Raw genomic sequence first — 14326 nt, forward strand, 5'->3', positions numbered from 1 at the left:
TACACGAAGCGACGCTTTTAGATGCGAAGCATCTTATGGCGGAGTTCAATCCGGTGGTGCTGGTGCTGTGCGCCGTGACCACCCTTACTGCGCATGCCCAGACAATCTCCCAACATCTCCTCTCCCCCTTTCCACTCTCCACTCCTCCTCTCCCCCTTTCCACTCTCCACTCCTCCTCTCTGTTTCCCCTCTCCACTCCCCTCTCGAATTTTCATCTCTACTCCCCCTCTCCACTTCCCCTCTGAAACGCGGGCTCGGCATGCCGAAACGCTGCTTCGCATCGCCTCATGGTCCCCTGTAGCGGGCGATGGTGTGATTTTTGCTCTCTCTCTATTGCTTTCTCTCTCTTTCGTTCATCTTCTGTTTCTGTTTTTTCGCCATTTCTTTATCTCTATTTCTGTCTTTCGCATTCTTTCTGCGCTACGCTTACTCTGTCCCCTGTTGTTTGCTCTCCTCCTCACGCTTGCTTACCATTCCCACCTCCTTGCTGCGCTCAATATACTGTACATGGTTATGCCACGCTCTGCTAGTGCGCCAGGATAGCCAAGTGCTTAGGACGCTCTCCTTCGGGTCGAGGGTACCTGAGATGGAATCCCACCCCGCGAAGAATTGTTTTGCCAAGACTGTTTCCCTTTCTTTGTCTTGATATCTATTTTACTGTATCTTTGTTTCTTTCTCTCTCCTCTCTTTCTCCGTACTCGTTCTCACACATCAGAGTTACCACAGACCATGCCGTAGCGGTGAGTGTTGGGATTTGCCCAGATTCTGCGGCACATACGCGTTCATGATAATAATAGTTTTCGGGCACGACCACAAACTTCACGCCAAGCTAGAACTTCGCTGTTAAAAGGTCAATGGCACGGCTATACATAACACTTGGCACATTTCCGTCATCATGAACAATAACACTTATTTATTGCTTTCCTGTCGTCGGTACAGGTCACGCACGTGTTTGTTTTGAAATTATTTGCATGAAGCAAAAAATTTGTTGTGCCGACAAGTGAGACGTTGTGGGCTTGAAACTTGTTTTGTCTGCCTGTTTCGGCGTGTAAAACATTTTCTCCCGCGTATTTTTGGCTCATAAAAACCGTATTTTTTTAATGCCTTTAAATAGCCCTGATGGGGGAGACAACGAGTGCGCAGACCCATACAGAGAGAGAAAGAGAAAAAGAAAGAGAAATAAAGATTGGCAAAAAGAGAAATTTTGGGGGGGATTTCTCCGCAAGGCGAAATTCGAATCGGCGTAGCCACGATTCGAAGGTGAGCGTCTTAATCATTCGGCTGTCCAGGTAGGCTAGCAGAGGTTGTAAAAGCCTTGTATGGTACGGCATAGCAAAGATGTGGGTAAGGAAAGTAAGCGTGAGGAGGAGGAAAGGAGGAGAAGAGGAGGAGAAGGAGGAGGAAAGGAGGAGAAGAGAGAGCGGCGCATACCATAAAAAGAAAGAAAAATATAAAACAGAGAGAACGAAGAGAAAGGAATCAAAGAAAAAGAGAGAGAAAGAAATGGAAGGAAAGAAAAAGCGAGAAAAAGACTGCAGAAAGAGAGAGAGAGAGAAAGAAAGAGAAAGAAAGGTCGAAATACTAATAAAGAAAAAGAAATAGAAAGATAGGAAGGAATAAAGACGGAAATTGATATGAACCGAGACAAAGAGATATACACAAAACAGAGAGAAGAGAGATAAAGAAAGAAACAGAGGAAGGAAGAAAGAAAGATTTCAAAAATTACTAAAACTGCAACAGCCAGGACTACCTAGGTGCCCATTGACACCGTTATTTCCTTATTATTGCGCCTTTACGGCAAACTACGCTAATATAATTTTTAAACGCGAAGCATTTCTTAGCAAACCTTTGGTACTTCGAACGTTTATATGTACGTATCTATCTATCTGTCTATCTATCTATCTATCTATCTATCTATCTATCTATCTATCTATCTATCTATCTATCTATCTATCTATCTATCTATCTATCTATCTAGCCGCCTACGTATGGGTGCTTTCATGATCGCCTCCTTAACTTAGCGTAGACCAAAATTGGAATGGGAGGGTAAGAGGGTTTGACGAATATGACTGCATGGTCATGACATGAATAAAGTGAAAATCCTGCCGCGCACGTCGTCAGACCCTCTCCTCCGGACACATGTGAGACATACCCGTATAGGGTAAGCGGGTATGCGCCGCAGGAGATTGACAGTTCATATCTTCCCAGGAACGGCGAGTACATACATTGGTAATATACATGCTGGAGCGTAAAGAAAAACTGACATCGGCAGCGCTGACCCGACGAATGGAAACAATAAAGATGAGAATCCCAACAGGAATCGAACCCAAGCATTCTGCGTGGCAGTCACGTATTCTGCCATAGAGCCACACCACGTCTTGAGACTGCTTTAGAAAAAGACCCTATGCAATCGTAATGTCGTTGAAGCGTCAATTGTGGTTGCAGCGCTGGTTCTCTAATTTTATAGCAAACAAATAAACATCACATGTGTACTCCTGTGACATAGGTGTCATGCCGGGTTAATATCAATTGTGGTTCCAGTGGTGGCTCCGCTATCACAGAAGTATAATAAACATTACATTCGTATTCCTATGATTCCGCAAGCTAAATACAAGCGTCGCTCGACCACGGGGAATACGCTAAACAAAATTGCGTATGACATTCACATCATCGCACCGTAAAATGCACTTTGTTTCGATAATACTCAGGTCAGTGCCCTAAAGTGAGTGATGACGTTACGTCATACCATAAGTTACCCTTTAAACGCCAGTGTAGTCGACGAGCCGGATAAGGCCGCGATGTTCACCCAACTACTGCGCTCACAAAAACTGTCGATCCACTTCCTAACGTTTGGCCCAAAGCCAAAACATGCGGCATAGACAACTACTCGCTGACTACTTCGCATAACACTGATTCCCACAAGGCGTGGAATCTGCCGAATTTTTTTTTATTTCGCGAGTGTTACTGACACATTTCGTGATTTTTTTAAATGTTTGCTGGTGGAGAAATTCCAGAGACTCTTTTAATTGCAAATTGTGCCTACCAAGCAATAAATTACTTGTTCTCAACGTGCAGGAAGATGGCGTTGCAGTTTTTAGAGCAGACAGCAGTAGTTCTCAGTTCAAGATATTGCCATAATGTGTTTGATATTTTCTGAAGACGCATGCCGCACCTTGCGTTCGTAAAATCTACTACACAAGACGTTATCCAAATGCGCCATGCAGCCGGTCACGCGACCGGCACAAGACGATAGGTGTGGAGAAGAGATTGAAGAAGTTCGATGCGGCTAGAGCGAGTCATTTCTGCGGCGGTTCTTCTTCTTGAGTTGACGGGCAAAGGTTCTCCCTGGCTAATTATTCTAGAACAACGGGACCTGCTTGATTGGTTCCGATATATTTAAAATAAGCAATATGCAGCAGGGAAACCCTGCACCATGTAATGTCGACAAAATATTGTCTATTAGACAATTCGAATAGGTGCAAACAGTACAAAACCACTGTGTTTTGAGGTCAGATCAAAATTAATGCTTCTTTATAAATGTTGAACTAGCAAGGCTTTGCTGCAGTTGCACAAGGAACAAAAATATTTCCTAAATATAAGGATGAAATGCTTACTAACCTTTTCAAATACACATATGGACACATATGGTGTCAGCTGTCAACCTTTCATCCACTGCTGAGAAACGGTATTCAATGGGTCCTTGCTAGCTCGCGCATAGCTAGTTTTGAACAGGTGCGCAACGAGACACGAACATGCAACCATGTGCGTTTTCTTAGCCGTTGCCTCTTAGATACTTGTCACTTGTCCCGTTGATCGGGTGGCAGTCGTCGGGCACATTCCAAGGGCTGACGTATGGGCCCTCCAAAACGCACCACAAAAGCGCGGACAATTTAGAGTAGGCCCTTTGAGTGCGCCACCGAACGCCGGATGAGGTCCAAAGACCGAATCAGAGCCAAGTGGTGATAATACTAACAAAATATATTCTCAGTTAAGGCAGTACAAGCATCACACAAACATGCTCATACGGCTGGTATGAACTACAACACACAATATAACTTAGATGGTGTTTAACACAACGGGAACAAAACAAACTGATCACGCGCTACAAATGCTATCTCATGCATTACATCCTATTCAGGAACAATTAAGTTCCTGAATATTCACTAACGTATCCAGTGCTCAATTCTTGGAGCGTAACTTGAATGCTTCTCTTACAGGAAACACTCACACAAACTCCAGCGCTGATCATCCTTGTTCTCTTCCGTCATCAGTCCCGAATGTTTCTCTTCCACAAAACACTCACGTAACTTATCACTGCTCATACGGCGTCATCATCCGATTGTTCCAGATCGACGATCGACTGACCGCACTACATCATAAACACGTCTCCCTTGGCTGACGGAGCCACAGTCAAATTAACTTCGCCATCTCTGGACCGACTCCTAACCGCCGCTGGTCTTCAATGCACGCTTATATCGTCTCGCCACCGGGTTCCAGAAGCGTCTAGTGCGTTCTTTGGCGTGCAGCACAGCCAAAGCAAAGAAAAAGGCGAGACACTTCTCGTCGGTTCCACTCGCGGTGGCGTCACTCGCCCTCGCATCATGTGTTCTTTCTAGATGGTTTGAGACTTTGCCGGGCGTTTGATCCGAGTCTCTTGTTCGACGGTGGCCGTTTCGAAAGGGAAAGGAGGAGGCGGCGCACCGGCGTCTTTTATTACTTGCTTTTTTCGTTGCGCGCGCTTGCTGAGAGAACGGCTGGAGCCGTGCTTTCCCGCTGTCGTCTGAAAGCGGCCGCGCGCGCACCTTATTAACGCGCTCTTTTGTGACAATACTGCAAACACTTTTTTTGTCGATACCATACTGTTGATGAATAATTGAAAAATATTTATTTCTCTATTTGCGAAAATTCAGACGTCGATTACATGCAGTGAATTCCCAAGCATCCTGAGCAATAATTTCAAGATGGCTAGAATATTCATAAAACAACGTCCTTTATTTCATACTTATGGTGCTAAAGGTGACGTTTCAAAAAGAGCGCTCGCTCGCTACGCACCTTCCTAGACATTTTGAATTTTCAATGTATAGGTAATATTGAGGTTGAAACATTCGCTTTGCTGATAATTGTTTGAAGGTCACATACTTGTGGACTTTCACAGATAAAACCAATAGTGCAGCTGAACCATTCTGCATGTGAGGCTAAAAATTGATGCTTCCGCGTGCGAAGAAATAATACAAAAAGCTTCCCACATTACCTGTTGAAGCTCGAGGGTAACTCGGGTCACATCCTTTTATCCCTACAAGAAATAATTGACGCATTTCATTAGCGGGACACTCACTGTGGCTGTCAAATTTAGAAAAGCCTAATATATTTAAATAATTTTTAATTCGTAAACATACTGCATGTATACAGATGGCCACCGCCTATTCAAAATTGCAGAACTTGCTGGTTGTATTTGATCACAGAGCCAAGGAATATCAAGCGCCATTGTTCAACAATCATATTGTGTGTGCGCGCAGTAGAAAGGACAACTTTTCATACCATGACTCACTAAGGCGCAATACTGCCGCTGCAAGTTTCATCGATAACATAGACTTCAATATGTTTATTCTACAGATATTTTGTAATCAAGCTCTGGGTTGCTATAACAACGACATTGTCGATAAGGCACAGGGAAGTGATGAGAATCAATGTTTGAACATGTGGCTTGCACACGTGGGTCAGCGCCTCTCAAACTCCCAGTTTGTTTCCCGGATCAATATTCAGAAGCATTCTCCTACACAGAGCATAGGCGAAGCGCGGACTATCTCATCTGAAAGCTGGTAACATCCTGAGAGCTTCTTTCTGGGTAAATGAAGCTCCGTGGGGATAAGAAGCGAGCGGATGACGTCGTCCCTGCCAGCAGAAGTAGCACCGATGTTCGGTGCATGGCTAGTGTTCTAAAGCCAGTAAGTATTCTTGATCACAGCATATTATTCCGACGAAGAAAAGAAATACGTATTCTCAAATCGAGGGGCCAGAAATCGTCAGACTTCTATTCAGAAGTAAAACTGTGTCTACTGAGAGGCTGGAAGATAATACTAATATTAATTATAATAATAATTATATTAATAATAATAATAATAATAATAAATTGCCGCAGCCAGTACAAGGCTGGATCACAGCAGAGCTAGTGGGATGCTAGCTGGTTTGGGCTTGATTAGGATTTTGCCCTCTTTAATTCTCTTTCCCAACCATTGCTCTACTATACTATGCATGACTTTGCTTGTTTTTTTTTTCTATCGATTTTTTGCCTGCTTCTTTCTACCTCTTTCTCTCTCTGCATACTTCTTGCTCTGTTTTTCTTTGATTCTCTCTGTTTCTTTCCTTCTTTCTAGTTCTGCATTTAGATTTTTTTAAATTCTATTCCTACTCAATGCTATGCTTTAATCAAGCCGCATCGCCACTCTCACTGGCCTTTCCCACTCCCTTGCTACACTATACTTGTGGCGAAGCAATTGGTACTGTTAAACAAATTGGTGGAGAGTGCTGTGCTCCCTTTCGATGCCTCTGGAGCTTCGATCCCGTACCCTACCAGCTACCATGCCTCAAGACGCCGCCCAGCAGACGTCTCCGCCTACACCGACCTCATGCCCCGGTGTCCCTCGTATCCGCGACCCCCCAGTCTTCACTGGCGCAGATGGGACCGACGTGGAGGACTGGCTCGCGATCTATGAACGCGTGAGCGTCCCCAATAAATGGGACGAGGCGGGAAAATTGACCAACTTGGTTTTCTACCTCGCGGGTGTGGCCGGCCTGTGGTACAACAACCACGCATCCGATTTTACGACGTGGTCCGAATTCAAGACCGCCATCATCAACGTGTTTGGCCGCCCTGCCGTTCGTAAACTGCAGGCCGAACAGCGTTTGCGAGAACGAGCTCAACAGGCCGGCGAAACCTTTACCAGCTACATTGAAGACATCCTCGATTTGTGTAAGAAAGCCGACGCCACCATGTCTGAATCTGACAAGATGAGGCACATTATGAAAGGCATCGACGACGATGCCTTCACGATGCTGCTCGCCAAAAACCCCAGCACAGTGGCCGAGGTCATCACGCTCTGCCAGAGCTACGAGGAGCTGCGCCGGCAGCGGTCGATGACCCGTCGCTCTCCATCCCGCGACGCCGAGCTCGCTGGCTTGTCGACCATATCCAACCACTCCGCCTTGCTCGCAGAGGTGAAGTCATTCGTGCGCGAGGAAATTGCGCGCCAGTTCTCGCTGCTGGACTTTGCTCAACCTCAGTACGTTCAACAGCCGTCAACCACTCTTCTCCCTCCCCTCCGTCGAGCGATTGAGCAGGAAATCGCGGAGGTCATGCCTGAGTACCAATTGCTTCGCCACATACTATACAAGGCTATGGTGTGTTCTGCTAGTGTGCCTGGATAGCCTAGTGCTTACGACGCTTGCCTTGGGATCGTGGATACATGGGTTCGGATCTCTGCTCGCGAAGTATTGTTTCCGCCAATGATTACTATCTCACTTTCTTACAATCTCTTTCTTTCTTTCATACTCTTTCTCCGCACTTGTTCTCTCGCAGATAAGAGTTAGTGTGTCCCACGCCGGACGAATCGGAGCGAAGCACGAAAGGACGATGAAAGCGGATGCTGGTTTATGATGACGACAATTTTCTATCTACGACACGCGGGAAACCTCCAGCATATCAGCTCTACTGTCATTAAAATAATAAAAATAATAACAAGAACAACAACAACAACAATAATAATAATAATAATAATAATAATAATAATAATAATAATAATAATAATAATAATAATAACAATAATAATAATAATAACAGCAATACGTGTCAAAATTGCGATATAAGTATGAGGCACACGGCAGCGAAGGGCGCCGGATTAATTTTGATCACCTGGGGTTCTTTGAGTGTGCACTAAAATCTACCTATATGGGGTTACTACATAGCGCCATATTGATATGCGACACAAACAGCGGAGCTGCGGTTGTCCTGGGTATGCGAATGAAGTTGTGATTAAACTACAGTCACCTGCACATTATAAAGCTGTGCACGAATTTCCTGACATGAAAATCTCTCTTGAATCATCCGTCGGCACCTTCGGTGAGTGGTATCTCTCGGTGCTTGCATTTTGCCTCGAGTTCCTGCTTAGCGAAATCCGGGTGCATAGCCCATCCCGTACGATTCGCCTAACTTATTGTCGCGAATTTCGTTGTTCTCTTTCCGGCGATTTCATAGAGCTTCGTTATCTTTCTTTCTAATTTCGAGGTTAGCTTGCCTTCTCTGTCGGTTTGCTTCGCTTTGCTTGAATATAACTTCGCGATCGGCTATTTCGCTTAGCCTGCGCTGCTTTCTTCCTTAGCACGGTATTTTCTTGCATTCAATATGGCTTAGCCTGCACTACTTTCTTTCTTTCGGCCGCGAGAGTGACCTACAGGTGACAGGACCGTCGCGGCGTTAGTGTGGATACGTCGGCAGTGCAGTGTTTGGAAGTGTACCGGGCTGCTGTTTCTATATTTCATTCCATAGCCGTAACATAGCCGTAACAAACGTTTAAATTTCCAAGGGGAGGTGTTGTTTGGTTTGGAATTGCCACACATACTGCACAGAGCCAGAGATAAGCTTTCGTTTCTATCCCGGCGACGCGCAGCATCGCCGAGAGTGGCTGGTCAGGTGCCGGAGCGGTGGCAAGGCGCCTTCTTATGGTGTGTAGCAGGCACTTCGATCATTGGGTGGAAGCGCTCGCTGACGAAAATATCGATGCTCAGTGAAATACGCTAACACGTTTCTCACACTTACTAGGTAATTTGCGCATGCATGCTTGTTGCATACGTAGTTCTTGCGCGCTACGTGCATGAACACAGTTGCAGTCCGCCAAAGACCGTGGCGTCTTCGCCAAGCTTGCCAGTCATGATATGCTTACTCTTTTGCCTACTTCCGCAAGTCTATGAATCGAGTCTCCAAGTATACAATTCTTCCTACGTCCTGCGTGCGCATATGAACAGCAGGTGCAGATAGCGCTGCGTGCAGCGCTAGCGATTCGCGCTAGCGGCGGGTCTTTTAGGCAAGCGTCATCGAACCTTACTGTAGTTTGTGCGCTTTCCGTCGCGCTCGCGCAGTATAAATATGAGCGCCGAAAGTCATTCAGTTTGTACATGATATCGTGCGGAGTAAAATATGTCGTTTTGCGAGCCAGAAACAGACGAACCCTGTAAGCGATGAAGAAATTAAAATGCGCGAGCGAGTTTATCGCCACAGCTCTTGTTACATCTTTGCTATCTACATTTTAAATGATTCTTCCGGAAAATATTGAGGCTTAAGTTACCGAACATACTCCATTAGCAAAAACTGCCTCGCAAGGTTCGATACAGCAAACTCCGATACGCACCACTACCAAAAGTATCCGAACGATTTGAGGTTTTATTCTGCAAAGCATGAGCAATTCAATTGCCTTGGGTAAGCCCTTACGGTTCGCGCACGAATGCGATAACGTACACGGCATCGTCAGAGCAACCCGTAAAAGAGACAACACTGAAAGTGGGATGTAGCCCACCGCAACAACATTGTCACCATCGACGGTAAGCATGACACAGTCGCCCAAATAAGCCCGAATTCTGCTCGGACACAAGGGTACTGTGACAGGAAATCACGAATGTTTGTCTCAAAACACGTTGAGAAGCGACAACCGTATGTGGTGCAGTGGCATTAAACACATGCTTTTAGCATCCCCACTAAAAAGAGCGAGTGACTTTACGAACTTCCATTACAAACATGGAAGGATTGAGTTTACTCAACGTCGACCAAATTGTCGTCGCCAGCTTCCATCGTGAATTCTCGAACAAACACAACACACACCTGCTTGAGCGGCGACGGGTTACCGCCATCCACCCTTCGGGGCTTCATCCGTTCGCCGCTAGGCGCCGACTCTGTTCGACCTCATGGTCAATCTCACTGCCTCACGATCTTGGAATCTTACAGCCTCCTGTCGACGATGCTGGCGCCCTCGAGCGAGTACGCGTTTGGTAAAGCGGTATCCATGGCGGGAAAGGACGTGCGGCCGACACTGCCCCACCTGCCACTTATACAGTGACATTCGGCCATATTCACGCTCGAGTCGGGCTTCCCCGTTTTCACTGTACGGCTACCGATTCTCCCGCGACCTAGAGTTAATGTATAAGCTACGTGGCCTTGCATTTCATTCATTTCCTTCCTCTTCCTCCTCCGACCTTTAGGGAGCAGAGTTGCGCATCTGTTATCCAAACGCCACTCTCAACCATGCATTGCGGAAATGTAGATTCTCGGACCAATTTTGGTATTTCTCGCCCTGCCACGGTGGTCTAGTGGTTATGGCGCTCGATTTCTGACTCGAAGGCCGCGGGATCGAATTCCGGCTGCGGCGGCTGCATTATCGATGGAGGCGAAAATGTTTGAGGTCTGTGTACTTAGATTTAGGTGCACGTTAAAGAACCCCAGGTGGTCGCAATTTCCGGAGCCCTCCACTACGGCGTCCCTCATAATCATATTGTGGTTCTGGGAAGTAAAACCCCAGGTAATATTATATTTTTGTATTTCTCGACGCCGCCACTGGTGCGAACTGGATTGACACTAGTCATCGACACTCATGTTTAGCCTGTGTTCGACACGCCAGACATGTCAATCAGCGACAAGGCAGTCATGTCGCCTGGAAAAACGGAGTGGGACTTCACCGCATGGCTGTGGTTGCTTACCAAACATGGCACAACTCTAGTGTCTAAAGGTAGCACACACAGTAGCTCTACCACGACCGAGGTAGTTACGCCATTTGTGGGTGAATCTGGGAACCGGAGCGTGATTGCTGTGAGCACCAGAACTAGCGATCAGCCCTAGAACAATCCCGCCGTAAAAATGAAGAATTCTTCTTTAAATAGCACTATATGTTTATGCAACATCCCCAAGTATCGTGCAGTATTTTGATGGTGTAAACACACAGACTTTTGTGGTCTAAACACAATCCAGTCTTCATGTGTATTTTTCTGACATTCGAACACGTCCCGCGATGAACACACCCGTATATGAATTGTTTTTTATTTCAGGTGGAAATGCATGCCAACGAACTGGTACATCGCGTTTCAACAAGTTTTCGGGAATAAATAGATGTGCTCAGATAATGGCAGCGCTACAATGTGTAGCAACCATATCTGGCATGCAGTTAGCAGTCATAGATTTAAATATTTGTTAGGCTCATTCATAAGAGAAACCATCTTCTTCTATAGCGTTGATGGCTCATCATACATGCCCAAGCATTCACATATTGTTTTTCACGAGCATTTAGCATTGTTCGGAAGTTTTCAGAACTCGGTGTGTGTGAATTCGCAGACATTTCTGAAATGCCAGAGCGTTTACTTGAAACAACCTGTGTGAGCGCTTGAAGGTTGGTGCTCTTCTTGGAGAAGCGCATCGTCACAATTTTTGTGAAAAAATATCTTATACATGATGTTTCGGTGACCTCCTCGATCGCAGTGGCGCATGGTTATATAGTAACAATTATCATAAACGAAAAGGAAATTATATTGGGGATCTAGAGGATTTTCTTGGAGACTTTGATGCGACATGCACAGTGTTTATTTTGTGATTTGTTACTGTGACTACGTACTCTGAAGTTCGTCACATTTGGTTGTTCCTAGTGATATTTTATCTCATTATTCTCTGATGATTCGATACCAACGTGACGTACGTGGTGATTAACAACACTAATGTGACGTTTGGAGAGAAGGGGGTTAAAATAGAAAACGAGACGTTGTTTTCAAGCTTGATCGATGCACCCGTTGCATTGTGATAATTTAACTACGCTTAGTACACAATGCACATGAAAAAACAGATTTTATAGAATAATTTTCTTGCTACTTTAAGTTCTTGGTACAGGCCATTATGTTCCGTTCATTTATCGGAACTATTTCCTCATCTATGCGGTGGGCAGGCCATGAAACTTACCAAAAAATCAGCAGTTAAAAAATACTTATCATTGCTTTGTGTAGCAAAAGCACTACAATTTAGGATCTCACTGCGACGGCTGGGTATGCAAGTAATTATGTCGTGTGCCATCGAAATTGTCAGTGAAAAATGGAAATAATAGTTTTATTTCCTATACGAATCACATTTTTCCACTGGTAAATGAAATTAAAGTGTTGATGCTACTCGCAATATAAAATGTCATATTTATTTTTACATCGCTCGCTAATTTCCGATATTTCAGTTTAACCGATATTGCAGCATTCGAACGAGAATTGCGATTGATTAAAAAGACGAAAATACAATTTGCGATGGTTCTACAGAACTAATAACAAGATTTCTTTGTAGGAAGCGAAATGTGATCATGCGATCATGTGTACAGTGAAAAACTTGAATACATCGCCACTGAGGGCACCATATTATGCACAAACTTGGTGCAGATTTTAGCAGAGACCTTATCCGGCAAGTACAAAGGCGCAGCAAGTTTCAGGCATGAATTCGGTAGGCCTTACTTCGGTGCATAATTAGATTTCTCTCGCTGAAGAAAATGATAAAAGGTTTCGCGTGATTCTCTTTGAATAATTTGTTTACATGATGTGCAACACCTCTAACACTAAGTTGCTGAGCGACTCTGTCATATAAAACGCTCTCGATTAGCACTCTACACTAATAACAACCATGTGTTTTTCTGTGCGGAAGTAATGATTTTAATATGGTAAACGTTTACTCACTTTTTTTCTTCTGTTGCCCTCCACCTGCAAAATACAATGAAAATGAAAATTGCAGTGATAACCAACCATGCCTAAAGCGTGTACCGATCAGAGACTTCTCTGACCCAATCACTGTTTTATTGTTATCATGAAGTGTTGCATATTCGCTTTCCGGCTAGCCTCAGAGCAAGTACAAACCATGACAACTCGCGCAACAAAGGACAAGAAGTCATCACTGCATCTGCTACAAGCAAATATAACGTTCCAAAGTAGATGTGAAATAATTTTGATTGTTCTGTTTCAGCATGAAAGTGTATTACGTCGGGGTCCACCAAGTACTTCTGCTACACGATAAGGCGTTCATAAATTGGACGCCAACGGGCGAGAAAGAAAAAAAAACCAAGAAAAAATGCGCCGCTGGGAATCGAACCCACAACGGTGCGGCCGCCGCCTGTGACAGGTGAAAAGAAGTAATGCGTCACGATCGACACTTACTAGCGCTTACTCCGAGATCGTGCACGATATCGGAGCTCATGGTTAAGGCGTCTCGATACCAACGAGGGGGCACTGGCCGTGCTGGCGTCGCCGAGGCACGCTAGACGTAGGTACGTTCTTTGCGTTTTGCTTCGTGTCAGCGCGCACCGGCTCATCGGAGTAGTGCAACTTCCACATGCACCAACAGAATTTCTCCGCCGCCGACTACTTCGACTGCGAGAGCACCAACCAAACCGCTGCAATATTCGTTGCAGAAAGAACACAATTTCGACGGGCGAATGTCGTGCCTTGGCGGCCTGCGGGACGCACGCGTTTGCGGCTCAAGCTAAAAACCTCTACGAACTAGACATCAACATGGGCGCATCCACACTAATTGGTGCTGCAGCTGCCAAACACGAAAACAAAACTACTCGCATCGTGCGTGCAGTCATACCTATATAGTCTAAAACTATCTCGTTAGCTTTGTAAACATTGCTGTACGGCCTGCGCCGACACCAGCAGTAGTTACTTGTTGGTGAAGCTCCCTCGCATAAGATGAAGATGTAAGCGTGCCTGCAAAATACCGCGATGTTGTTCTAACAAATAAGCAAAAAGACAATGCCTAACATACAAAAGCAGTACTATAAATTGGCAAGCAGCACGATGTGAAAAATCAGAATTATGCCGCCGCTCACCCATTGCAGGAACTGCCAACATAAAGAGGAGCAGCAACACTATCCTGTACATGGCCGTAAATACAGTTGGAACACAAGCAGTCCGCGCGCTCCTATTTAGTGCATCTCGTCTTCCGTATACATTAGTACAGGTTTGCGACATCTGCAATCGATTGTTTGAACTTCAAGCTCTCTCAAATACACAGAAAAAGTAACTAAGACATTTAGTTAATGTTCATGTATTTGGCCGTATTAAATACGAGTCATTTCTTCAATGACGTCTCCATTTGTGCATTTCAGAATCAGGGTCGATGCTTCGAATTGGCAGCCAATTTTTTTGTGCGCTCGAATATTTGTGTACAACTTACCTTCATGCCGAAGTCGCACAGGAACAGAATGGCCTTTCCGCGATAATTTATTTGTATTTTGGCTAGGTGACGGAATGAAATAAGAAGTGTGTAAAACAT

At 45.1% G+C, this 14326-nt stretch overlaps 1 protein-coding gene across 1 annotated transcript in view; it reads right to left on the reverse strand.

The window, feature by feature from the left end:
• LOC119373843 (uncharacterized) overlaps positions 1-13958 on the reverse strand; it is a 29138-nt gene extending 15180 nt beyond the window's left edge. The window contains exons 1-3 of the mRNA XM_037643901.2: positions 13881-13958; positions 12733-12756; positions 5252-5293 (exon numbers count right to left, since the gene is read on the reverse strand). Of these exons, the coding sequence (XP_037499829.1) occupies positions 5252-5293; positions 12733-12756; positions 13881-13932 (118 nt within the window). The 5' untranslated portion in view covers positions 13933-13958. The remainder of the gene's footprint in view (positions 1-5251; positions 5294-12732; positions 12757-13880) is intronic.
• Between the last annotated feature and the right edge of the window lie 368 nt (positions 13959-14326).

Source organism: Rhipicephalus sanguineus, chromosome 11, assembly GCF_013339695.2.
Source record: "Rhipicephalus sanguineus isolate Rsan-2018 chromosome 11, BIME_Rsan_1.4, whole genome shotgun sequence".
Taxonomy (NCBI): Eukaryota; Metazoa; Arthropoda; class Arachnida; order Ixodida; family Ixodidae; genus Rhipicephalus; species Rhipicephalus sanguineus.